Below are 26,600 nucleotides of genomic sequence, written 5' to 3'. Positions count from 1 at the left end.
AGCATCCAGGTCTTCCACCTTCTAAAATATATAGCTTTTAAGAAGTGAGCTAACACCGCCGCCGCCGCCGCCGTAGCCGCCGGCGCCGGATCACTATCCCTATGTCAAGCTTTCTGCAACAAAAGTTGCAGGCTCGACAAAAATCTATAATTTTACCTGGGGACATATTATGACAAGTTAACGACCCTACGCTAATTAACAGTCACAACAGGTGTCATAATTACTGGTTGTATGTAATCAGATTACCTAATGGGTCGTAACAGTCCTCAAAATTAATTTGTATACACAAATTTGGTCAAACAGCCTTTCAATTTTAATCAATTTTATATCATAACAGCACAATTTGCAACATTGCCGTAGTTTCACAACAAAATCATAATTAATTGAAAGTTGAGAACTGTAATGAACTCTCAAGAAAACATCGTTTATCTTGAAATCCGTTTAATTTTTGAAACCAGACGACGAATGTCTGTTGATTTAAAATCGACGCCATTTTGTATTCTCTTCTACTGTGTTACTGAATAAGCCTCCGCCGGTAAGAGCACCTCTGAATACAAAGAAAGATAACTCAAATTTTATCCATTTTCTCATTGATACTGATAAGACCATAAGTAAGAGTAAATCAAAATCTGTCTTCATCCTTCTAACTTTAGGGCATGTAGTTTTAGGTCTTTTGAGTCAAGGTTCATAGATAAGAAGGTCTTTAGAGGGGGAAAAAGGGGGGTGAGTCTCTACTTTGAATCCTTTATTTTTAATGCCATTTTTCTCTATTCTTCAGTTATTTTGTCAATTTTATAATTTAATAGTACAAGAATCATGCAAATAAAAGAAATAAAGGCCTACAAGCTCATCATTATTATACCAAAAGAAAAAAGAAGAGAACTTAGACTATTTTAGGAGTAAAAAAAAACGCACACAGAAAAGTCGCTAAAATTGTAACCCTTAAAAATCTGGTCGTGCGCTAAATCCCCCATGGAGATTTTCAAAAGTTGGCAGGTCTGAGGCACTATAGTAAACACAGAACATTAATTGTTCATTATCTCCCCTTGTTAGGCACCATAGTAAACACAGAACATTAATTATTCATTATCTCCCCTTGTTAGAGACTATAATAGTAGGGGTAAATTCAGTAAATAGATATACGTCATCAGGGACCGCCCATTTAGGGGAGAGCTTTCTGTATAACACTGAAGTCATATGCTCTTCTGATTGGTAGATAATGTTTGTAATAAATATTTTTTGGAAGATGGATTGGATCAAGTTGTTTTTTACACAAATTTATGTCTTAGCTGCGGCTATCCAGGATGCACTGAGTGTACTGTGAGAGGAAGCATGGGGTATATGGTAAAAATCAGTTTTTGTGTGCAGATTGAAAGAAACAATAGAAATTACACTTAAGAGTTATGATATCAATGAAAGGCACAAATATTCTCCACATTTACATCACATTTTGCACATATTTCTACTCATAATGTATATAAAAATGGATTACCTCCCTTTGACATAGTGAATTTTTTTTTAGCTGTGTTTCCCATGTTAAGTTGTAGAACAAGTCGTAAACAAGCACTTTTCTAGTATTTTAACACTCGAATAATCTGACCGCATGAAGGTATTAGTTTATTTTTACATAACGCATTGCGTTTCTTTATTTAAAAACTATACTAGACAACTTTTCATGATTACATGTCCTTCATCTAGGGAACTAGTGTTGAAATGTTTGTAATTGGATTTTTATGTTAAATAATTGCTTTTAAATATTCCAAATTGTTACTTTAATCTTCCAAATGCAAACTTTGGTTATACTTAGTCTTATTTATTCATATTTGGCACTTTTTTCTACTTCAGTTCTGGCTGTCTAGTTTTGGCGAGGAATCCATCCTGATGTTGGGGTAACAGGAATTTCTGCAGAGTGATTGTCAATGACATTTTGTGAACTTTACAAGTAATTAAAACACAGGTTTAGTATAATGAAACATAATTGTTGTTTTATTTGGTATCAAACTGCTTAAAAAAGCCTTTAAAAAGTCTTTTTGTGGTCTTTTCAGGGTATTTAATCAAAAACTTCCATATAAGGAAAAATTTAACTAAGAGTACACCAAGTCTTTAGTTTCTAGGTGTACTTGCAATACTGGTCAAAGCAAACACAGAAAACAATTCATATTTATTAAACATAGTATTTTACACCATTCTTTTAAAAACAGTCAATGTGCAACTTTATATACCAAATATACATTGGCCGCAGTATGGGCTGTAGTATAAATTTTGCTCTATCTTTACAAATTCAGCATTTATGAATGTTGTATTGAAACTGGAACTTGAAAATTGGATACCTTACATGTTTATTACAAAAAAAGTGGGAAAAGAAGTAAAAAAGTCCCTTATAGGGGTAAATTCAGTAAATAGATATACGTCATCAGGGACCGCCCATTTAGGGGAGAGCTTTCTGTATAACACTGAACTCATATGCTCTTCTGATTGGTAGATAATGTTTGTAATAAATACTTTTTGGCAGATGGATCAAAACTAGAGTTGAAAAAAAATGAAAAATAAATGCTGAATATACTAATTTTTTTTACTACAGGGTTGAAAAGTAATGGGGGTCAGTATAGGAATTCAATGCAAATCTACATTGTTTGTAAACAAGGCCATGTGAATGCCCAAAAATGCCGCATGACCCTATGTTTTTATTAGTGCAAAAGATAGGGCTACATTTGTACTTTCATGAATGTTGAATGAAAGTTTCCAATTTCTAAAGGTAAATCAGGTATAAATTTAATTCCATACATAGATTACCATTAAAGTCAATGGGAGATTTTTTACTGAATTTACCCCAGTAAACACAAAACATTAATTATTCATTATCTCCCCTTGTTAGGTACTATAGTAAACAAAGGACATTAATTGTTCATTATCTCCCCTTTTTAGGCACTATAGTAAACACAGAACATTAATTATTCATTATCTCCCCTGAAACTTTATCAACTTTGTTTTTCCATGAATATAAAACATGTTCATTTCAAAATTAGAAATACCTGATTTTCTTCTTCGTCAAGTCTTAGAAGGCTAATAAGTTTCTTGAGTTCTGTTGCTGTAATTGACTGTGTACCCAAACATTCTAATAAGCTTATCAAATAACCTACAAATATAGAAATTCTTTCTAATCAGCCTATCAAATAACCTACAAATATAGAAATTCTTTCTAATCAGCCTATCAAATAACCTACAAATCAAGAAATTCGTCCTAATCAGCCTATCAAATAACCTACAAATATAGAAATTCATTCTAATCAGCCTATCAAATAACCTACAAATATAGAAATTCATTCTAATCAGCCTATCAAATAACCTACAAATATAGAAATTCATCCTAATCAGCCTATCAAATAACCTACAAATATAGAAATTCATTCTAATCAGCCTATCAAATAACCTACAAATATAGAAATTCATCCTAATCAGCCTATCAAATAACCTACAAATATAGAAATTCATTCTAATCAGCCTATCAAATAACCTACAAATATAGAAATTCATTCTAATCAGCCTATCAAATAACCTACAAATATAGAAATTCATTCTAATCAGCCTATCAAATAACCTACAAATATAGAAATTCATTCTAATCAGCCTATCAAATAACCTACAAATATAGAAATTCATTCTAATCAGCATATCAAATAACCTACAAATATAGAAATTCATTCTAATCAGCCTATCAAATAACCTACAAATATAGAAATTCATTCTAATCAGCCTATCAAATAACCTACAAATATAGAAATTCATTCTAATCAGCCTATCAAATAACCTACAAATATAGAAATTCATTCTAATCAGCCTATCAAATAACCTACAAATATAGAAATTCATCCTAATCAGCCTATCAAATAACCTACAAATATAGAAATTCATTCTAATCAGCCTATCAAATAACCTACAAATATAGAAATTCATTCTAATCAGCCTATCAAATAACCTACAAATATAGAAATTCATCCTAATCAGCCTATCAAATAACCTACAAATATAGAAATTCATTCTAATCAGCATATCAAATAACCTACAAATATAGAAATTAATTCTTATCAGCATATCAAATAACCTACAAATATACAACAGGCTTTTATTTCAACTTAGAATTATCTCCCTTGTTAAAGAAAAAAATCCCATAACTTGTAAATTCTAAAATTTATAAAAAATGAATAAACAGCTGCGCCATGAGCGCATGATACGCCTGACGTCTTATGTGGAAGTCTTATGCAATAATCATAAATAGTTTATGAGAAAGTTTTAAGCAATAACCATATATTGTTTTAGAGACACGGCGGGACATGTGAAACCCCCCACCCTGTTTTTTTTTTACAAAAACTAAATATTACCAAAATAAAATTTTGAATCAAAACCAAAAAGTATACAGATCTTAAGATTAATATATCAAAGAAGTGTGTAAAGTTTTAAGCAATAATCATAACTTATTTTTGAGATACGGCGCGACATGTAAAAAACCCTCCCCTGTTTTACAAAATACTCAATAACTCAAAAATAAAATTTTGAATAATCACCAAAAAGTATACAGATCTTTAGATTAATAGAATAAAGAAGTGTGTAAAGTTTTAAGCAATAATCATAAATCCTTTTTGAGATACGGCACAACATGTAAAAAAAAAACTCCCCCTTTTTTTACAAAATACTAATAACTCAAAAAGGAAATTTTGAATCATCACCAAAAAGTATACAGATATTGAGATTAATATAACAAAGACATGTGTAAAGTTTTAAGTAATAATCATATATAGTTTTTGAGATATGGCGCGACATGTAAAAAAAACCTCCCCCTTTTTTACAAAATACTCAATAAAATACTCAATAACTCAAAAATGAAATTTTGAATCATCACCAAAAAGTATATAGATATTGAGATTAATATAACTAAGAAGTGTTTAAAGTTTTAAGTCAAAATCAAGAATCGTTTTTGAGATACAGTGCGACATGTGAAAAAAACACCCCCCTGTTTTAGTTATAAAGTGCCGTAACTCAAAAAGTTTAAATCTTATTTTCACCAAAAAGTATACAGATCATTTGACCATCATAAGAAACAACAAATTAAGTTTCATGAAATTTGGATAAGTCGTTCTCAAGTTACGTCAAAATTTTGACGGGCATAATAAAAGCTTACACCAATAGCTTAAACAGTCAGGGGCGTTACTTAAACAAGTAACTTTTTTTAGTTACTTATATAGGTAATTTTTGTTTTCAAAAAACATAAAATTACTCAATGGAGTTATTTTTAATTTCAATAGAAGCAGGGACTAAATGTAGTTTACATAAATTTTTACATCATTTTATATCATAAATTTAAGAATTTGTAAGATTTGAGAGGAGAAAAGACATAAATGGTTACTTTAAGAATAATGACAAAAATGTTACTTGGATAAGTTATTTTGCACATCTTTGAAAGAATTAGTAATAACACTTATTTAAGGAACATATGTAATTGTTTTGGGTTACAAATTATATATAACTTCAAGTCTTAATTAATTCATAAGTTTCTATCTATTTATATCTGTCTACCTTCAAGATTTTGAAGGAAAACGATATTTTAATAGTCCCAAGAGACCAACCTTTGACCAAGAAGGTGGATATCAAAGATAAGTGCGTCATAAAAGCAATTAGTGTTTCAGAAGGATTAGATTTTATATTTCATGGGAAAAATAACCAGATGATTGTAAAAATTTGTTAAAACTAGTAAAATTTGTATAATTGGTCACGTATAAAAATAATATTTAGAAAAGTTACTTATATAAGTAAATTTTAAAAAAGCCTCGTTTTCAACATTACTTATATAGTTAATTCAAAAAGTTACTTGTTTAAGTAATGCCCCTGACTGTTAAATACTATACATTATGACACTAAGACTTAAGATCAGACTACCTATAACTTACACTGATATCCTGGTGTCTAGGAGTTTACTCTGGATTCATTTATATTCGAGGGTACCAATCTTTGTGGATTGAGGAAAAACTTTCATTTTCCTGGATATCCAACAAAATAGTAATGAATCCACAGACTCATCATAGGATCATCATAGGATACCAGTATATGTTATAGGTATAATACATTCCATTTACCTAACATGTTTTTACCTATCTAACAATCAACTACTTGACCTACCAACAGCCTTAGTATTGATCTGTTTCAACCTAATTTCACCTACCAACAGCCTTCGTATTGATCTGTTTTAACCTAACTTCACCTACAAACAGTCTTAGTATTGATCTGTTTTAACCTAACTTCACCTACCACCAGCATTAGTATTGATCTGTTTTAACCTAACTTCACATACCAACAGTCTTAGTATTGATCTGTTTTAACCTAATTTCACCTACCAACAGCCTTAGTATTGATCTGTTTTAACCTTACTTGACCTACCAACAGTCTTGGTATTGATCTGTTTCAACCTAACTTCACCTACCAACAGTCTTGGTATTGATCTGTTTCAACCTAACTTCACCTACCAACAGCCTTCGTATTGATCTGTTTTAACCTAACTTCACATACCAACAGCCTTATTATTGATCTGTTTTAACCTAACTTCACATACCAACAGCCTTAGTATTGATCTGTTTTAACCTTACTTGACCTACCAACAGCCTTAGTATTGATCTACCAACAGCCTTAGTATTGATCTGTTTTAACCTTACTTGACCTACCAACAGCCTTAGTATTGATCTGTTTTAACCTTACTTGACCTACCAACAGCCTTAGTATTGATCTGTTTTAACCTTACTTGACCTACCAACAGCCTTAGTATTGATCTGTTTTAACCTTACTTGACCTACCAACAGCCTCAGTATTGATCTGTCTTAACCTCTCTAAAAATCTACTACTTGACCTACCAACAGTCTTAGTATTGATCTGTTTTAACCTAACTTCACCTACCAACAGCTTTGGTATTGATCTGTTTTAACCTCTCTAGGACCTGTAGAATAGCACCAATCATTCCATCTCTGCAGCAATTCATTTTGTTGTAGGATTTAGCACAAAGAGTACCTAAACACTCTGACAACCACATCTGTAAGTCATGTGACTGTATATCTGGTAACCAGTGTAGTAACATAATAGCAGCCTGTGTATTGTGGACAACCAGATGTTTTGTACCGTCAAATTCTGTCTCTACAACCTGTTCAAACAACAAACATATTAACTAATGTTTTGTTTCTAACATCTATTTTTCTTTCTTACTTAATAACTAACTTGACTTCAAGATAATCCCCAAAGTTTCAGGAATACAAACTTAACATCAAAAGCAAAAGCAGAGATGTTAAAAAAGTATCTTCTTTATGAAATAACTGACCATCATCTATGACACAATCAACCACAAGTAGTAATTATTTCTGGACAGAATTTAAATAAACAAGGTGCAGTTGTCCGTGCAGTTGTCCACAAAAATTTAAACACCACTAACTAATTCCAAAATAACTAACCTTTCACTTGTTAAAGGGGCACTAGCAGTCAAATTTATGTTCACCAATTTTAATCAAATTCTCTCATATTTGAATTATAACAAACTAAAATATTTATCAAAACTATTAAAAGTCTAAAATAAACAATTAACAGGGCACGGGCATGAAAATACGTAGTTTTGTTTCGCGTGTATTTTAGTCTAAACAGCATGTAATTAATTATCAAGTTGACCTCTAAAGTCATCCAATGACCATATTAGCGATGTAAACATAAATATAGATGTAAATAGATGAAGAGACTTGTGCTGTTGAATTATTCTATATTATAGATGAAAAATAATTGTTTTTACCTGTGTAAGAATGATTTTTTGTGGATTTTGAGTCAATCAAAAGATTTACCTTTGTTTCACTTTCAATGTTGACATTCTTTTCCTTTAAATAACTATACACATACAATTGATGTGTTATCCATCTCAAGCTAAGGGGTTAAATTGAAGTTCACATGAATATGGATTCAATGAGGTCAACTTATTCACTTACAAGTGAATAATTCTTAATCAATGTTTTTTCAGCTTATTTGACAAAAATGAACCATACTGTCTGCTGAAAGCAAATTATTATTTCACTATTCACATTATATTAATGATTGAGCAAAAAAAATAATATATTAGATTTTTTATATATCTCGTAGCTAGTGCCCCTTTAAGGTAATTTTTTCATTCTTATGTACAGAACAACTTTTCCAGGCATGTTGCATCAGCAATGTTATCAGCATAGTATATCATATTATTTACAAACTTATCTCAAAAATTTAAATTGATGATGTAATGTGTAAAATTAGTTATTCATAAATGTATATGTTAGTTAGACCTTGATCTGTTGACTCCTGATGTCAGTCCAGACAAAGTTAGGTCAAACAAGCTGTGCAATATGTTTAACATATAACAAATTGATTGGTCACCAACTATTATATGACTAGTAAATATTCTCAGAAAAATGTGTAAAAGTGAGGAGATAGATGATTATTTTTAGACTTCTGGTATACTGGATGTTACTCACTAAATTTAATACAGCTTTCAATAGATCTATGGAAGGCTGACCAAGACTTTTTAAAGCCTCCACAAACTTCACATAACCAACTCTTAAATGAAATCGTTCCTGAAAAATGTAACAATATAAAATGTCAAATATACAGAAGAAAAACTAACAAATTCTTTAAAGCCTTCATTGCTAATTATACATACACACTATTTACTAAGAGTGTTTGGACATATTCTGAGAATGAGAGAACAATTCAATTTTTGAGAAATATATTATACTGTTTTTTACTCAATCAAATTGCCAGATGGCATTTATTTTTGGATTATTCAATATTAAACACATGTACATGTATGACACTGACATTAAGGATTAATTTGTTTGAATCATAAAAATAAAAATCTTATTTCCTTTCTGTTGTTTCATTTCTTTTTGTTTTTTGGGTGTAATTAACATGATTAATAAATTTAACAATAAAGATGGATCTTGTATTAATCAGTCAATTTATAAGAAACCAGAACAATCAAGTTGCACAGTAATCAGATTACTGTAATGTTTACTTCAGTCTTTATTTAAAAGCCAAAAAAGAGACATGAGTCTACAAACCTTATCACTAACAGATCCTGACAGGACTGAGTTTATTACTTCCCACACTGACACGAGTCTACAAACCTTAGCACTAACAGAACTGACAGGACTGAGTTCATTACTCCCAACACTGACACGAGTCTACAAACCTTAGCACTAACAGAACTGACAGGACTGAGTTCATTACTCCCAACACTGACACGAGTCTACAAACCTTAGCACTAACAGATCCTGACAGGATTGAGTTTATTACTCCCCACACTGACACGAGTCTACAAACCTTAGCACTAACAGAACTGACAGGACTGAGTTCATTACTCCCAACACTGACACGAGTCTACAAACCTTAGCACTAACAGATCCTGACAGGACTGAGTTGATTACTCCCAACACTGACACGAGTCTACAAACCTTAGCACTAACAGATCCTGACAGGACTGAGTTCATTACTCCTAACACTGACATGAGTCTACAAACCTTAGCACTAACAGATCCTGACAGGACTGAGTTCATTACTCCTAACACTGACATGAGTCTACAAACCTTAGCACTAACAGATCCTGACAGGACTGAGTTCATTACTCCTAACACTGATACAAGTCTACAAACCTTAGCACTAACAGATCCTGACAGGACTGAGTTCATTACTCCTAACACTGACACAAGTCTACAAACCTTAGCACTAACAGATCCTGACAGGACTGAGTTCATTACTCCCAACACTGACACAAGTCTACAAACCTTAGCACTAACAGATCCTGACAGGACTGAGTTCATTACTCCCAACACTGACACAAGTCTACAAACCTTAGCACTAACAGATCCTGACAGGACTGAGTTCATTACTCCTAACACTGACACAAGTCTACAAACCTTAGCACTAACAGATCCTGACAGGACTGAGTTCATTACTCCTAACACTGACATTGCTAAAGTCTGGCCTTCACTACCTGTTAACTAAAATGCAAAAAAAAAAATGTTAACTTTCCTATATCATCAAATATTGAAAATATGTTTATTGCTCAAGAGATTTAAATATAAACCAAACTATTAATGTATAGGTGCTCAAACAGCCTGACAACCTTCATCCTCTAAAAAATGAAGTACATTCTAACTAAGTAAAAATTAAAAAATTAAAATTAAATAAAACACTGTAAAATTTTAAGGATTTTTCTTGCTTCATCTTTCATGTTTTATATTGGCAAATTTCCAATCAAGTTATTTACATAAAGTTATTGGCAAATAAAAGTAGAAAATGACATCATAGTCATGTCTGGCAAATTTCCAACATATATTATCTAAAAATATTTTAGATAAGATAAGGAAAAAAAAACTTCATCAGCAACATTTTATATTGGCAAATTTCAAATGAAGTTATTTACATAAAGTTATTGGCAAATAAAAATAGAAAATGACATCATAGTCATGTCTGGCAAATGTCCAACATACATTAACTAAAAATATTTAAGATAAGATTAGGAAAAAAAGCTTCATCAGCAACATTTTATATTGGCAAATTTCCAATGAAGTTATTTACATAAAGTTATTGGTAAATAAAAATAGAAAATGACATCATAGTCATGTCTGGCAAATTTCCAACATATATTATCAACTACTATTCTATACAAAGAAAGATAACTCCAATTGAAAATTAATTGCTATTGCACAATATTGTGCAATTAAATGTTTCTTGCTATTGTGCAATACTGTGCAATTGAAAATTTCTTGCTATGGAATCCTGATTTGGACCAACCTGAAAACTGGACCCATAATCAAAAATCAAAGTACATGTTTAGATAAAGCATATCAAATAAGCCCAAGAATTTAATTTTTGTTAAAATCAAACTTAGTTTAATTTTGGACCCTTTGGACCTTAATGTAGACCAATTTGAAAACTGGACCAAAAATTAAGAATCTACATACACAGTTAGATTTGGCATATCAAAGAACCCATTTATTCAATTTTTGATGAAATCAAACAAAGTTTAATTTTGGACCCCCATTTGGACCAACTTGAAAACTAGGCCAATAATTAAAAATCTAAGTACATTTTTAAATTCAGCATATCAAAGAACCCCAAGGATTCAATTTTTGTTAAAATCAAACTAAGTTTAATTTTGGACCCTTTGGACCTTAATGTAGACCAATTTGAAAACGGGAACAAAAATTAAAAATCTACATACATAGTTAGATTCGGCATATCAAAGAACCCCAATTATTCAATTTTTGATGAAATCACACAAAGTTCAATTTTGGACCCTTTGGCCCCCTTATTCCTAAACAGTTGGGACCAAAACTCCCAAAATCAAACCCAATCTTCCATTTATGGTCATAAACCTTGTGTTTAAATTTCATAGATTTCTATTTACTTATACTAAAGTTATGGTGCAAAAACCAAAAAAAAATGCTTATTTGGGCCCCTTTTTGGCCCATAATTCATAAACTTTTGTGACCTTAACTCCAAAAATCAATCCCAACCTTCCTTTTGTGGTCATAAACCTTGTGTTTAAATTTCATTGATTTCTATTTACTTATACTAAAGTTATTGTGCGAAAACCAAGAATAATGCTTATTTGGGCCCTTTTTTGGCCCTTAATTCCTAAACTGTTGGAACCAAAACTCCCAAAGACAATCCCAACCGTCCTTTTGTGGTCATAAACCTTGTGTCAAAATTTCATAGATTTCTATTCACTTAAACTAAAGTTATAGTGCGAAAACCAAGAAAATGCTTATTTGGGCCCTTTTTGGCCCCTAATTCCTAAAATGTTGGGACCAAAACTCCCAAAATCAATCCCAACCTTCCTTTCGTGGTCATAAACCTTGTATTAAAATTTCATTGATTTCTATTCATTTTTTTCTAAAGTTAGAGTGCGAAAACTAAAAGTATTCGGACGACGATGACGACGCAGGACGACAACGATGACGCCAACGTGATAGCAATATACGACCAAAAAATTAAAATTTTTGCGGTCGTATAAAAAGGGTAGTTCGGTCTACTAAAGCAGCCGAAGCGTTAAGTTTACAAGAGGGTTTGGAAACCGCATTATATTTTCAGAAAATAGTAGAAGACATATGTGGAGAACAGATACCTATAACAGCCTTCATCGATAACAAAGGTGCCACTGAGGCAATTAAATCCACAAAATTGGTTGAAGATAAAAGGCTTAGAATTGACATTGCATTTATATATATCTGAAATGATTCAAGAAATTGTGTTGAAATTAAATGGTGTTCAGGAAAAGTTCAGCTTGCAAATTCTATGACCAAGAGAGGGGCATCTGGAATTTACCTTTTAATGTGCTGCAGAAAGGACAAATGCCAGAAGAATTTGTGTGAAAAACAATAAGACAATTTTACTTTTGCATTTTTTAATCTTTGTTTGCCGAAAAGGGGCAGAATAATCCCTGTGATCTAAGGACAGTCTAATCCAATGACGATTGTTACAAAAGAAGACATTTTAATTAATGTTGATGATCAATTCAATGTACAAAGAAATATAACTCTAGTGACTTTGTAAAGAACTCTTTTGTTTCAAAGATGCATGTGGTCTCTTCAATAAATATAATGATGTAATTAACATGTGTTAACAGGGAGGAGGAAAGAGGGTGTTATTTCTATTTGTTTCCATCCGATGAGTTATTTCCAAGTAATTTTTATAGTTTGATCTTATGTTGTACTGTTTCATCACCTTTTCAGGATAGGGGAGGGTTGGGGATCCCGCCAACATATTTAACCCTACCATAAATTGGCATAATCTATGTGTGACTGTTCCAAGTCAGAAGCTTGTAGTTCAGTGGGTGTCATTGGTTGATGTTTGCCTATTTCATTCACATTTCCTGAACATTTCCTTTATATCTTCCCTTTTTACTATATTTGGTAAACTCACAGCAGTTTTCTGTAGCAAGGAAATAAATGCATCAAATGTTCCCCCACTGACCATTATAACTTGTAAAGAACTTTTGTCCTGACATGACAGCATTTCATTTATAGCACCTAAAATGTAAAAATCTATTATACAAGGTATGCAGTTAAGGTTTACTCTTAAAGTTTACCTAGCATAATTTAGACTTAACAGTTATCAGTTTGCTAGCATAATTTAGACTTAACAGTTATCAGTTTGCTAGCATAATTTAGACTTAACTTTACCATCAAATTTAAAAGAAAATAGAAACTGACTGTCTTCCACGAATAGTGAGATAATTTTCTTAGATAACCATAGAACACTTTCATTCATTAATTATCATTTTTTTTAATTTTTTTTTATCTAAACTGAAATATTTTCCATTGTGTGCAACTTGTGATCCTACATCCTGTCCATACTTATATTTTGGCCTGGCACAGGTTCAAACTTTTCTCAAACTGGTAATGAATTCTTTACAAGAAAATACCTTCACATATTTTATGATGGTATAATACTAAACCCATAACAGGTGGGATTGTGCCTGATATTCATGTGATGAAGACATAATCTTTCAATCAGTTAAATTGAGGTTGGAGCTAAATGTTATTTAGGTTTTAATGTCATTTTGTTATTTTCTTTTGTTACGTCTTCAGACATCAGACTAGGACTTCTCTTGAACTGAATTTTTATGTGTGTATTGTTATGCAGGGAGGGTTGATATCTAAAAAAACTTGTTTAACCCCACCACATTTTTGCGCCTTTCCCCATCAGGAGCCTTTGTTAGTCTTGCATGATTTTCAATTTTAGTTTCTTGTGTATAATTTGGAGTTTAGTATGGCGTCCATTATCACTGTACTAGTATAGATATTTGTTAAGGTGCAAGCTGAAGAAAGCCTCCAGGTGCGGAAGTTTCTCTCTGCGTTTAAGACCCATTGGTGACCTTCTGCTGTTGTCTGTTCTATGGTCGGGCTGTTGTCTCTTTGACACATTCCCCATTTCTATTCTCAATTTTATGATTGAAGTTTTAGTCTGAGAAAACATAGTTTATTTATTAGTTGATATTTGAACAAGCGTGTTTAACCCTGCTTCATTCACTAGTGTATTTTCTGAGCCCATGGAGTCTGTAGTCCGTACTTGTTTTTGGTTGACATCTGCCGTAATGGTTTTTTGTATAATGTTATTTGTTTCAAAATTGTTTCCTTGTCCCTCTATAGCTTACTTTACAGTATGGGATTTGCTCCTTGTTGAAGACTATATTTATTAGTTTTGTTCCTAGTTGAAGGTCATACAGTGAACTGTAGACTACTAGTTACTAATCACCTTGACCTTAATGGACATTATCTCATTTGCGATCATTCCACACCTTCTTATTTTCATATTTCAAAAAAGGTAATCTCATTATGACATCAGAGTCTTTTAAGCTTCACTTTAATCTAAAATGAAAAATATCCCTGTTGAAATGGAAAAATATTTTGTTTAAATAACTTGTTGCTAACATTGTATCTGAAAAATTTAAATTATAAGAGTAGTTTGTCATACAAGCAGAATGTAAGAGCCCAAATTTGGTCTAAAATTGAATTTGAATGTATTAGTAAAATTAAAATTAGAATGCAAATGAGGAATGTGTCAAAGAAACAACAACCCAACCATAGAGCAGAAAACAGCCAAAGGTCACCAATGGGTCTTCAACACGGCAAACTATTAGTATCTGTATTACTGTACATTTTTGTGTATTTGTAACTTTATAACGTTTGATTTTTGTGTATTATTAACTTTATAACGTATGATTTTTGTGTATTAGTAACTGTATTACAGTTGATTTTAGTGAGAGAAATATACATGATATGTAGGTGAATATTGAAACTGTAAGGTGTTACAAATATTATCATGTAGACTATGTTCAAAAGATACCCTAAATACAACATTCTTTGGACTTCTTATAAATGATTACAAATAACTTGATATATTTCAAGACCAACAAATTATTGATACGTAAATAAACAAACCAATCATAGCTAACTGTATGTGTGTTTCTTGTTCATCCTGTGGTTCATCTTCTTTCTTTAACAATATCTTTATATAATCCTCCATTACATGGGACACCTCTACCTGTCTCTGTAATTAATTTCAATATTCATACAAATATATTCATGTGTACACTAGTCTCTCATCCTTAGTGAATGGAATATTGGATAGAATTGAATATTTTTTATGTGTGTACGTTAAAGAGAAACTATAAACTAGAACTTTAGTTCAGATCATTTCAATTCTATCAACAAAAACCTGAATGAACCTCAACTTAGACACATGAATTTCCATCTTCAAAAAACATATTACGTAATACTATAAGTTATGCAGCATAGAAGCTACCAACATAATATACTGCTTACACACAAAAGCTCAGCATATAGAGTGAAAAGAAGATTTATAACTTTAGTATCAACTCAATGTCGAACAATTTGTGCATTTTGCATGATTCCAGGAGTACATAAACTGTATAAAACTAAACGTTGGTACGAAATCACAAAATAATAAACTAACAATAATCGTAAAGGTTAAAAATATTTAGTTAAAGTTTGTATCTGAATATTATGAAACAACCACTTTAATTTCCCACTTGATTCATTTATCATCTGGGTCTGACCCATTTTTGAGGATTGAGTAAAAATTGCAATTTTCGTCAATATTGTATTTTGTTCTATGTTAAAAGTCTGCATAACAAGCCTAAAGAAATTTTGTTCAACAGTACTTTTACCAATGAAATCCACAAAATTTTATATCTCACAAATCATACTGAATCCATGAAGACTTTGTGTTTGTAAAACTTTTACGAAGGCCATGCTTGAAATACAACCGTTATCCCTTAATTTCAGTTTTTATAAAAAGCAGATATATTTGGTTTTTTTTCTGCACCATAGTTTGTATAACTTGTACCTGGTCAATACTGGCTAAGTTGATGACATGTACCATACATATAATACATTTCAGTACCAGATCCTTTATACAGAACAACTCCTGGCGTAATTCATTGGTCGGCCCAGTCACATGATCTGCTGATAACATTTTGAGTAACACCTCTAAAGTAGCAGGAGTTATCACCTTCAATGCATTATTCTACAATAAGATAGTTGAACCATGTAATGTATAGGATTAACTATTACTTATGTGTGCCATTTATATTATTTATTTACAACATTTTTATGTATTCTGTAATTGGAAGACCTTACATTGTAATAATAATGCTAAGCCTTCCTATAAAGTCATCTTACCATATGAAAATACATATTCTTATGAATACACTGCTGCTATCCAGAGTGATATTCTAAAAAAGCACTGCAGTTAATGTTTTGTTCATTTATTTTATTTTAGTAATTCACTATCATCTTATTAGTTCAGAAATAGTATATACATTACTTGATAGTAATCTATTCTGCAAGTGTACATGTGAGTATATCACAGATTGCAAATGTGTAGAATTTTGTAATTGAATGTCAGTGTATATTCAGGAAACTGCCAAGGTATATATGTTTTTATACCAAATTGAAACCTCGAAAACATTGTCATAACACCTGTTACTATGTGACGTAGGGGCTCAAGGGAATAAACTCTAAGATGGGAATGTCGCAGTATATACCCTGTCTAAGACCTGAATAACATATAATACTTTCCTTCCAGTGTGTAGAACTTCTAGTATATGACATTCTTTATACCTATGTAAACACATGTATAAACGTGTACTATATGTATATAAGTGACATTCTTTATATCTATGTAAACACATGTATAAACGTGTACTATATGTATATAAGTGACATTCTTTATATCTATGTAAACACATGTATAAACGTGTACTATATGTATATAAGTGACATTCTTTATATCTATGTAAACGCATGTATAAACGTGTACTATATGTATATAAGTGACATTCTTAATATCTATGTTAACACATGTATAAACGTGTACTATATGTATATAAATGACATTCTTTATATCTATGTAAACACATGTATAAACGAGTACTATATGGTCCGAGAACACAATTAATTCGTAGTGCATTTCTTTTAGAACATAAATGAAAATTTAAAAAATCCCACCTGCGCTTTCTCAATGAAATTTTTACAGTGTGTTGTACTACTTTTGGGACAAATTATATCAAAATTATAGAAAACTTCATCAGCTCTAACTCAAAATATGAACAATTTTATGTTTAGGGTGTCTTGAAATCTTTTGACAGCTTCCGAAGTGCTAATTTCTAACCTTTTCCAGCTGGACTAAATCACTACTTCCCTTTAAAATTCTGGACCCAAATTTTTTTACAGTGTAATTTCATTCCCCTACTTCCAATTTGAGGCATAAAACATGGAGAAATAAATTTGGAAGGGGTATGAAAAATATTGGCAGGTAACCCACTGTCAACACTAGGGACTATATTCGTGAACAACGAAAATCAAGGGATGACAATTGTGGTCCCGGACCATATGTATATAAGTGACATTCTTTATATCTATATAAACACATGTATAAACGTGTACTACATGTATATGTATATAAATACCTGTGAACCACACATGATAGCACCAAACATGTGTAGGAGACGAATTCTCAAATCAAATGGCAAATGGCCCCTATCAAAACAATCTGAAAATACAAAGTATTTACTTGATAAAAGTCATTTTATTCTAAACTTAAGATTTAAACTGAGGTTATAGTTCTAAGGAATAATTTATTGAACTGATAATTTATTAATTTGCAATGGGCTACCAATATTGATGAATTTCTAGTGGATTCATTTTTATTCGTTGGATAACATTTTTCATTGATTTCTTGGGTACAAGTGAACCACGAATTCAAATGTTCAACGAAATTACAAATTTTCTATGGCTTTGTATGCACCGATTGGCAAAACCATGAAATCAACTATCCACATATATGCAAGTTTTCATCAATCCAAGAAAATTGATACCCACAAAAATAAATGAATCCCCAGTAAAAAGACATTTGCAGAACAAAACATGCCTTGAACGATTCCTATTTGGTGGTCAACATTTTCTGTTTTTCTTCTCTAAAGAATTTCAATCAATTAATACTTTTTCACATTCCAACTTAACCAAATCATTGCCAGACAAATGTAAGAGTAATGTTTGCTGTAAATAAACTCAAAATTAACATGTTTAGTCAAATGGATAAATCATCCATGTCTTACCAAAAAAGAAAGGAACAACTTCTACATGGAGATTAGCTGGCTTATACTTCATTCTATTCTTGTCCATACTCCATCTAACAACAAATCAAAGTATGAATATTTATATATACATGTATATAAATATAGTATGCATTGGAGTGAAAAGACAACATGAAATCAAAGTGATGGAAATCACCGGAGTAAAGATTTAGAAGATTTGTGTACATAATTTCAAACCATATTGAAGTATAGTGTTAAACAAACAAAACATAATATAACAATATTGCATATTTGCTACAGTATTGCCATTCTTCAGAAGGATAAGATCAGTAAATTCACATAACAATTTCATAAAAATAGAAACTTCATCTTTTTTCACCATTATAGCAACATGGTTCCACAGTTTTAAGTTTAACTTTAAACAGAAAAAAATTCCAAATAAAGCTTCCTCCTTAAAGTTGGATTAGTGTATAAATATGTCTGTTTTGGTTTGAATGCTTCTGTTTATAAGATATAAGCCAAAAACTGCATGCCTGTACCAAGTCAGGAATATGACAGTTCTTGTCCATTCGTTTTTAATGTGTTTTGTCGTTTGATTTTGCCATGTGATAATGGACTTTCCAATTGGATTTTCCTCTGAGTTCAGTATTTTTGTGATTTTACTTTTGACTTTTAGCAACAGATCACATCTTTATAGATTCAAAGTGAAGGACAAACATTACAAGGCTTTATAAGATTTTTTTGCATTTACAATTTTCATTACGAGAAATTGACACAAACTTGATTATTTACCCTTTAATTCTTTTCCTCCAAATAAAGTAAGGATCATACAGACACTCAAAAAAGTGAATGACTAGCTTAACAAACTTGCAGATGTCATCAATATCACAGGATTTGTCTTTAATCTAAAATACAATATACAATGTGGAATAAACCAAGTATAATCTATACACATACATCAGGATATATATCATAGCATATAATATCAGATTATTACATGGCATTTTTCATATCGCATGTATTACCAGCCCTAGGTTCAATATCAGCCCAAGAGCCGCATAGCTCAAGGGCTGATATTGTCGGGCCGAGGGCTGATAATACATGCGATATGAAAAATGACATGTTATGATCTTTTTATGATATGCTTTAACAATGGAGAAAAATAACAGCTAGAATCATATATTGATCCTTTTACGTGGTTCCCAAATAGAAGTTCAAAGAGTGAAAAGTTCATGGACGTCGGACTCCAAAGGAGTAGGTCCGGTAAGGGCCGATTTTGGCCTCAAATTTCAGGTTCATCTAACAAAAGTTTTTGGACATTTTTTAAACACTTAAGTGTCTATTTCAATTGATTCGATCAGTTTATGTCAAAGATTTTAACTGATTTAGTCATTAAAAACGCCCTGATTCAAGCTTAAATATGAAAAATCTTTCAAACATGCCAAAAAACGTCACTTTTCAGATGGTTTTTGTCAAAAATGAAAGTGGCCGCATCCGTGTTCATCCTCAACCTTTATATATGTTTTGTATTATCATCAAATACAACTTAAATTTCAATATTATTAATGAACACGAATGCGGCCACTTTCATTTTAGACGGAAACCGTCTAAAAATTAGCCAAAATGCTAAAATTTTGAAGATTTCAGTAATTTAGCATGACTTAATGATGCTAGAACGCGATATTTGTGTATTGTATTGTCAAAAACAGCTCATATTTATGTAGCGGAAGCATTTTACTTTCCAAAAAATAGCAAACTACGCCTCAGGACAATAGTTGATCCTCGGGACAATAAACTTACTATTCCACTCATACACAGTCAATAAGTATACAAATTTTGTTACTTTTTGCATATTTATTTGCAAGACATAGCCATAGAATTTGAACATATTTATAAAGTAAACGTTATGGTTTGGTTTCTTCTTTTTAATATAATGATAGTTGATTTATCACCCCCATTTATTGTCTTTTTTTCTATTCTCAGAAATATATAAATTGACCACATACCTTAGAGATTACTATACTGGCTATTGATACAATATACTTCACAAATTCACATGAAGCTACCAGTGGGACATTATCATAGTTCCTGAAAACATTAATTTAAAAAAAAATTTAAAATGTTTGTGAAACTGGAATGCATTTACTTGAGGGTAAACATTTATTGCTTTCATTCATGAATAAGAACCCTTCAAACTGATGCACGTTGCGGGAATATATTTCTGAGTCATGTAAAGTATAAATTAAGAGATTCTATCCCTTTCCAGAAAGTGAGTATCGTCTAACAGTCTTTTCGTTCTTGAAAAATAATAATATCATAGCCATCACTAAAATAGGTGTATGTATGTATGTAATAAATTGCTTTGCCGAGTGCAGCTGGATACAACAGCAGAGGTCCAACCCTGAACAGTTGGGGCAAAAAAAGGACACAATATTCTCACTTGATACAGTCTGAATTTGGATTTTAATTAAATGTTTGACACAATATAGGTTTCTGACACAGTATAACTGTAGTTAAAGAACTTGAATTGGTTATGTGATTTGAATTATAACATTTTTTTTTTGCTTTTGTGCAATACACTATGCTGTTGCAATTGACCCCTTCCCCATTTTTTTTGCAGAAAAAAATCTTTTTAATTTCTGAAATCTTGAGAACAAATTGTCCCCCTTGCCCCAATCAATTTTATTTCAAGCTTTTTTTTCCAAAAAAAAAATCTTTCCCTCAAGATATGGTCATAATCTCAATTCAAATTTCCAATGGAGTTTGCAACCATAATAACCTATCTAAATACATCATAAAAGTTTCAAAATAGAAATTGACATACATAATCATGACTAAAATTAAATTACTGTAATCAGCTAAAAATAAATTGACAGCAAATCACCTCAAGACAAAACAACATTTCTTTATACAAATATAAGTAAAATCACAAAAATACTTACTCAGAACTCAAAGAAAATTCAAATGTAAAGCCCCTAATCAAATGACAAAATCAAATAGTAAAACACATCAAACGAGTGGACAACAACTGTCATATTCCTGACTTGGTATAGGCATTTTCAAATGTAGAAAATGGGGGATTGAACCTGGTTTTAAAGCGCTAAACCTTTCACTTGTACGACAGTAACATCAATTTCCATTATACTGACAATGATGCAAGAATAAAATGTCACAAATAGGGGTACTAAAACAACACAGACCCAACCAAAAACTAAGGGTGATTTCAGGTGCAAGTAGTGTAAGGGAGGTAATTGTCGATGTTGTGTTTAAATAACCTCCCTTACTCTGCTTTTAATTTATGTTTCGTACTTAGGTAATAGTCTATTAACCAGGACACCCTTGTTTTTCCACCTTTTTTGCCCCTAATTCCTAAAATTAAAGTTTTGAGCCATAACCCCCCAAAGCCAATTCTTTCCACCCCTTTGTAGTGTGGAAACTTGTGGTATAATTTCAGAGAGATCCATACACCATTCCACAAGTTATTGTCTGGAAACAAGAAAAATGCTTATTTGGTCCCCTTATTCCTTAACTGTTGGGACCATAACCCCCAATCCCAACCTTCTTTTTGTGGTCATAAACCTTGTGCTTAAAATTTCATAGATTTCTATCTACTTATATTGAAGTTATTGTTGGGAAAACCTAATGTCTTCAGAAGACAACAACGATGTGATACCAATATACAACTTCAAAATTTGTTGTATAAAAATTATGGGGTGAGTCAACTTTGTACAAGTTATGTTGAAACAAAGTGAATCGCCAAATACACAAATATACATTTCACCAAGTTTCTGGTTCACAATAGACAACTATCAACTCATTATAGGGAACAGTGTACTGATGCTCAATGCATGGTATAATTTGGGCATATTCAATCAAGTTAAATTGACCAAAACATGATCAAAAGGTAACAATTAAAAATTAGTGTTTTAAACACCAAATGAAATGCCACTCAAATGTATTTCCTTTGATATTGCCTCATGGCGTTGGGTGTCATATCTGTGTCATTTTTATAAATCTTTTTATATCAATTTGTCCTTTTACATTATTGCTCTGATTTTTCTATAAAATTTCGGTACATTCTTTACTTTTTAAAAGTGGCAACTTAATTTTATACTGATTTGGGTCTTTCAAAATTTCTTCATTTCCAAAAAATTTAAAGAAAATAGAACATTCATGACATTATTATTATTTTCTTTTCTAATATTTAATATTTTTAATTCCCCATTATGCTATAACTGTGCATTATTTTCCTTTAGTTTCATAGCGATTGGACCTCAAATTAAAAGGATTCCATTTTTATCTAAAAGTGATAGCACCAGGCTCATAGGGAATTTCTCATTGCTCTTTAAAAGGGCATACAGGTTAAGTTCATAGATTTGCCTTTCAACAGGTCACCTTCAATAACAATTACAGACATACTCACTTATTTGTAGATCTTGTATTGATGTTAGCCTTTTCAAAGTTTTCCTCTCTCTTATAACATGTATAATTTTCAAGATGTTAGTAAAAAAAAAAAAATAAGGAAAACAAGAATGTGTCCCCAGTACATGGATGTCCAATCCGCACCATCATTTTCTATGTTCAGTGGACTGTGAAAATGGGGGGAAATTTCTAATTTGGCATTAAAATTAGAAAAATTATATCATAGGGAACATGTGAACTAATTAAGTTTCAGGTTGATTGGACTTCAATTTCATCAAAAACTACCTCGACCGAAAAACTTCAACCTGAAGCCGGACAGACGGACAAACAGTCGAACGAACGAACAGACAGACAGACGCACAGACCAGAAAACATAATGCCCATAAAAGAGGCATAAAAAAACATCTTAGGGCATTTACTCCAAGAAGAAATTATACCTTGTAATAATAATGAGACATTCCATTATAGAACTGGCAAAATGAAGAGTATCCAGATCACATGATTGAGCTATTGATTCGCTACACTGATACAACTGAGTACTGAACACTTGTAACACACCATTTGGTAACACTGTAAAATGTGGTCCTTCCTCAGAATACCTATAAAACATGAAAGGTGAAACACATATATGGTTATTTTCTGAGTTTCTAAAAACCGGCAGTACCTAACGGTACACAATAATCAGACCTGATTTCATGTACATTGTAGTAGTTGGTATTATTCACAATGAATCAAGAGTTGTTGTGATTTAGAGCTAGACATGTGGTATAAACTCAATGTTTCAGCATATGTACTGGTAGATTTGTAGGAATTAGGAACCTGACATGTGATATGAATCCAATGTTTAAGTGTATGTAGACTTGTGTATACATGTATTTAGAACTTGACATGTGGTATGAATCCAATGTTTAAGTGTATGTAGACTTGTGTATACATGTGGTATGGAGATTATCTTCTCCTCTGACATTGTTACCATGGTTACAGTTATCCAATAATTGACTTTTATCTTACCCATCATTCAGATGTGTTAATTCTAAATCAACTAAATGTTTGTAAGTTTCCTGGAAACAATTTACAAAATCTGCTAACTTTTCTCGATCATTCTGAAAATAGAATTAAAGTCTGAAACAATGTGTTTTTATGTAAACTCTCATCATTTAAAATTCTGATTTTTTTTTACTTTAACAGGTATAATTTGTCAATGCATTTTCGGCATCTTCAATGGTAAAACAAACCATAGATAATCTAGTGAGACAGCAATTCAATAAGTGTCTTAGGCAGGTACTTAGTGTCTTTTTGTTGTTGGGATGTATATTTGTACAAGGGCCTGGCCATGTCCACTCTGTTTTTTTGTTAGATGTATTTCTATTTGTATCAATCTGATGAGTTCAGCCTTTTTTAATTGATTTTTATAATTCATTCTAATGTTGTACTGTTACACTACTGTCCCAGGTTTACCGCTAGGGGAGGGTTGGGGTCTTGCTAACATGTACACGACTGTTCCAAGTCAGGAGACTGTAATTCAGTGGTTGTCCATTGACGTTTCTGTGTTACATATTTGTCACTTGTTTGAACATTAATTAGGCTGTTAATTTCTCGTTTGAATTGTTTAACATTTGAGCCTCTTTAACACATGCATGCTCCCAAAACAACATACTGGATTTGTGAAAAAATGACATTTTTGCACCAAAGGGAGAAAATTTGAAGCTTTTTCAATACACATAATAAACATTTTAAAAGTCATCTGGGGCCAAACCGAAACGATTGTTTGTGTTGATTTTTGTAATATATCATAAAGTAATAACTAATAGTGTAATAAATAAAATTTGTAATGAAAAAATAAAGGTTAAATTTTTTGCTGAAATTTTTGTACCCGCGAACCTCTTTAACACATGCATGCTCCCAAAACAACATACTGGATTTGGATCTGTCATTGTAAATAAACTTTTAAAAAATTGTATGCAATATTGTTAAATTCAAAAAATAGTCCCAGCGTACATGGACGTGCATTAATGTAACAATAACGCAATGCAACGGTAGACTCAAATTATTATTGTTGCATACGTAATTAATCGGTTCCTTACCCAACCCTGCATTCTGGCAATAAGTCTCCAATGCAACAATAACATTTTTATTATTGTTACATGTACATTTCCATGTAGCTGTAGCCAGTTCCTTATTCATGTACATATGCCGAATAGTCAGCCTTCCAATGCCACTGGATACAAGTGCCTGTTGGTCGTACTGTTGATTGAACAGTTTTTACGGCACTCTACTACACAAGCACTTGTTTCTGTCCATGTGAAAGTCGACTATCCATAATTATTTGGATCGTAGACCTTCCCATTGATAGAAACATTCATTTGTTCTAATGTTGTATTGTTATACCACTGTCCCAGGTTAGGAGAGGGTTGGGATCCCACTAACATGTTTAACCCCGCCACATTATTTTTGAATGTGCCAGTCCCAAGTTAGGAGCCTGTAATTCAGTGGTTGTTGTTAGTTTATGATACATATTTGTTTTTCCGTTCATTTTTTGTACATAAATAAGGCCGTTTGTTTTCTCGTTTGAATTTTTTTACATTGTCATTTCAGGTACAATCGGGATCGTTCGCCCTGATTACATGTTCGCCCTAGGTACGTTCGCACTGAGTTTGTTCGCCCTGATAGTCCGTTCGCCCTGGGTTTGTTCGCCCTATATTCATTTATGATATGTATATGTTACATCAATGGACGAAATATATAAATTTATGTATATCTATTAAAAGTTAAATACAGAATATTTGCCAAATTTATATTAATTAAGTAAAAATTCTTGGCTGCATTCTTACACTTTATTTTATAATTACTTTTAACAAGGATTTGTATAGTATACAAATCCTTGCTTTTAATTACTGTTGATTGAATTTTGATTGCTGAAATTAACAGAAACCAGTGGCGGATCCAGAAATTTTCATAAGTGGGGGCCCACTGACTGACCTAAGAGGGGGCCCGCTCCAGTCACGCTTCACTGAGTGATTCCCTATATAAGCAACCAAATTTTTCGGCGAAATTGTAGACTGACTGCAACACATTCAATTATATACACACAACGCAACACTTTACTAAAAAATAAAATCAGGGCGAACGGACTCGGAGCAAACAGGTATTAGGGCGAACAGAAACTAGGGCGAACCAGAATCAGGGCGGACGGACCCGGATTCTTTATTTCAGGGCTTTTAATACATTGTAGCTGACTATGCGGTAAGGGCTTTGCTCATTGTTGAAGGCCGTAAGGAGACCTATAGTTGTTAATGTCTGGGTCATTTTGATCTCTTGTGGACAGTTGTCTCATTAGCAATCATACCACATCTTCCTTTTTTATATATATTTAACTTACAAGTGGAAGTGCTCTACTAGTACTACTACTACATATTAAAATTCGAACTCTTAGTTATTTATACCTTTGCCGAAAACAACATCCACTTTTCAAACAGGTTTTCTGTGGCTGATAAGCCCTCCATTTTTATCAAATTGTCAACTATATCTACGCCTTTCCATTTTAGTTACTTATCGAGTTATTTTGCAAGAACTTCATGTAACAGGAAGTTGTCGGCACTTCATCTTCGGGTGACACTAAAGACCAAAATAAACAGGGATTACTACAAAAGGTTTCTGGAAACATATTGTATAGTGTGTATTATTTTTGCTACAGACAATTTGTGTAAACTAAATTTAGTTGATAAGGATTGTGTAGATATTAATTAACGTATCGATGTATGGGGAAAGGATACCATTTGGGGTGCTCCTCAGAAAGGAGGAACGTACGAGCTAGTAATTTCGTACCTTGAGCAGTTCGTACCGTTACAATATTTCGTATCCAAAACTACCCTTTTTCATTCAGCACGGTACCTTATTGGCAATCTTCTTATGTCGTACATAAAAGACTTAACGCATGTTTATTATTTCGTTCGAATTTGTTTTTTATGAACCAACTTTAATATGACGTGTTCTTTATTTTGCC

The 26,600-nt window shown here is 32.0% G+C and overlaps 1 protein-coding gene across 1 annotated transcript in view; it reads right to left on the bottom strand.

Moving 5' to 3' along the window:
* LOC139503513 (neurobeachin-like protein 1) overlaps window positions 1-26,208 on the bottom strand; it is a gene marked incomplete in the record, with an annotated part of 102,496 nt that extends 76,288 nt beyond the window's left edge. Inside the window, 14 exon segments of the mRNA XM_071293304.1 lie at window positions 3,033-3,136; window positions 6,940-7,180; window positions 8,523-8,621; window positions 9,501-10,046; window positions 12,976-13,082; window positions 14,997-15,105; window positions 15,925-16,104; window positions 17,549-17,631; window positions 18,197-18,270; window positions 18,968-19,080; window positions 20,182-20,263; window positions 23,035-23,196; window positions 23,609-23,700; window positions 26,041-26,208. Of these exon segments, the coding sequence (XP_071149405.1) occupies window positions 3,033-3,136; window positions 6,940-7,180; window positions 8,523-8,621; window positions 9,501-10,046; window positions 12,976-13,082; window positions 14,997-15,105; window positions 15,925-16,104; window positions 17,549-17,631; window positions 18,197-18,270; window positions 18,968-19,080; window positions 20,182-20,263; window positions 23,035-23,196; window positions 23,609-23,700; window positions 26,041-26,100 (2,052 nt within the window).
* Between the last annotated feature and the right edge of the window lie 392 nt (window positions 26,209-26,600).

The sequence above is a fragment of the Mytilus edulis genome, chromosome 14 (assembly GCF_963676685.1).
Source record: "Mytilus edulis chromosome 14, xbMytEdul2.2, whole genome shotgun sequence".
Classification (NCBI taxonomy): domain Eukaryota; kingdom Metazoa; phylum Mollusca; class Bivalvia; order Mytilida; family Mytilidae; genus Mytilus; species Mytilus edulis.
This window is presented reverse-complemented; position numbering and strand designations above follow the sequence as displayed.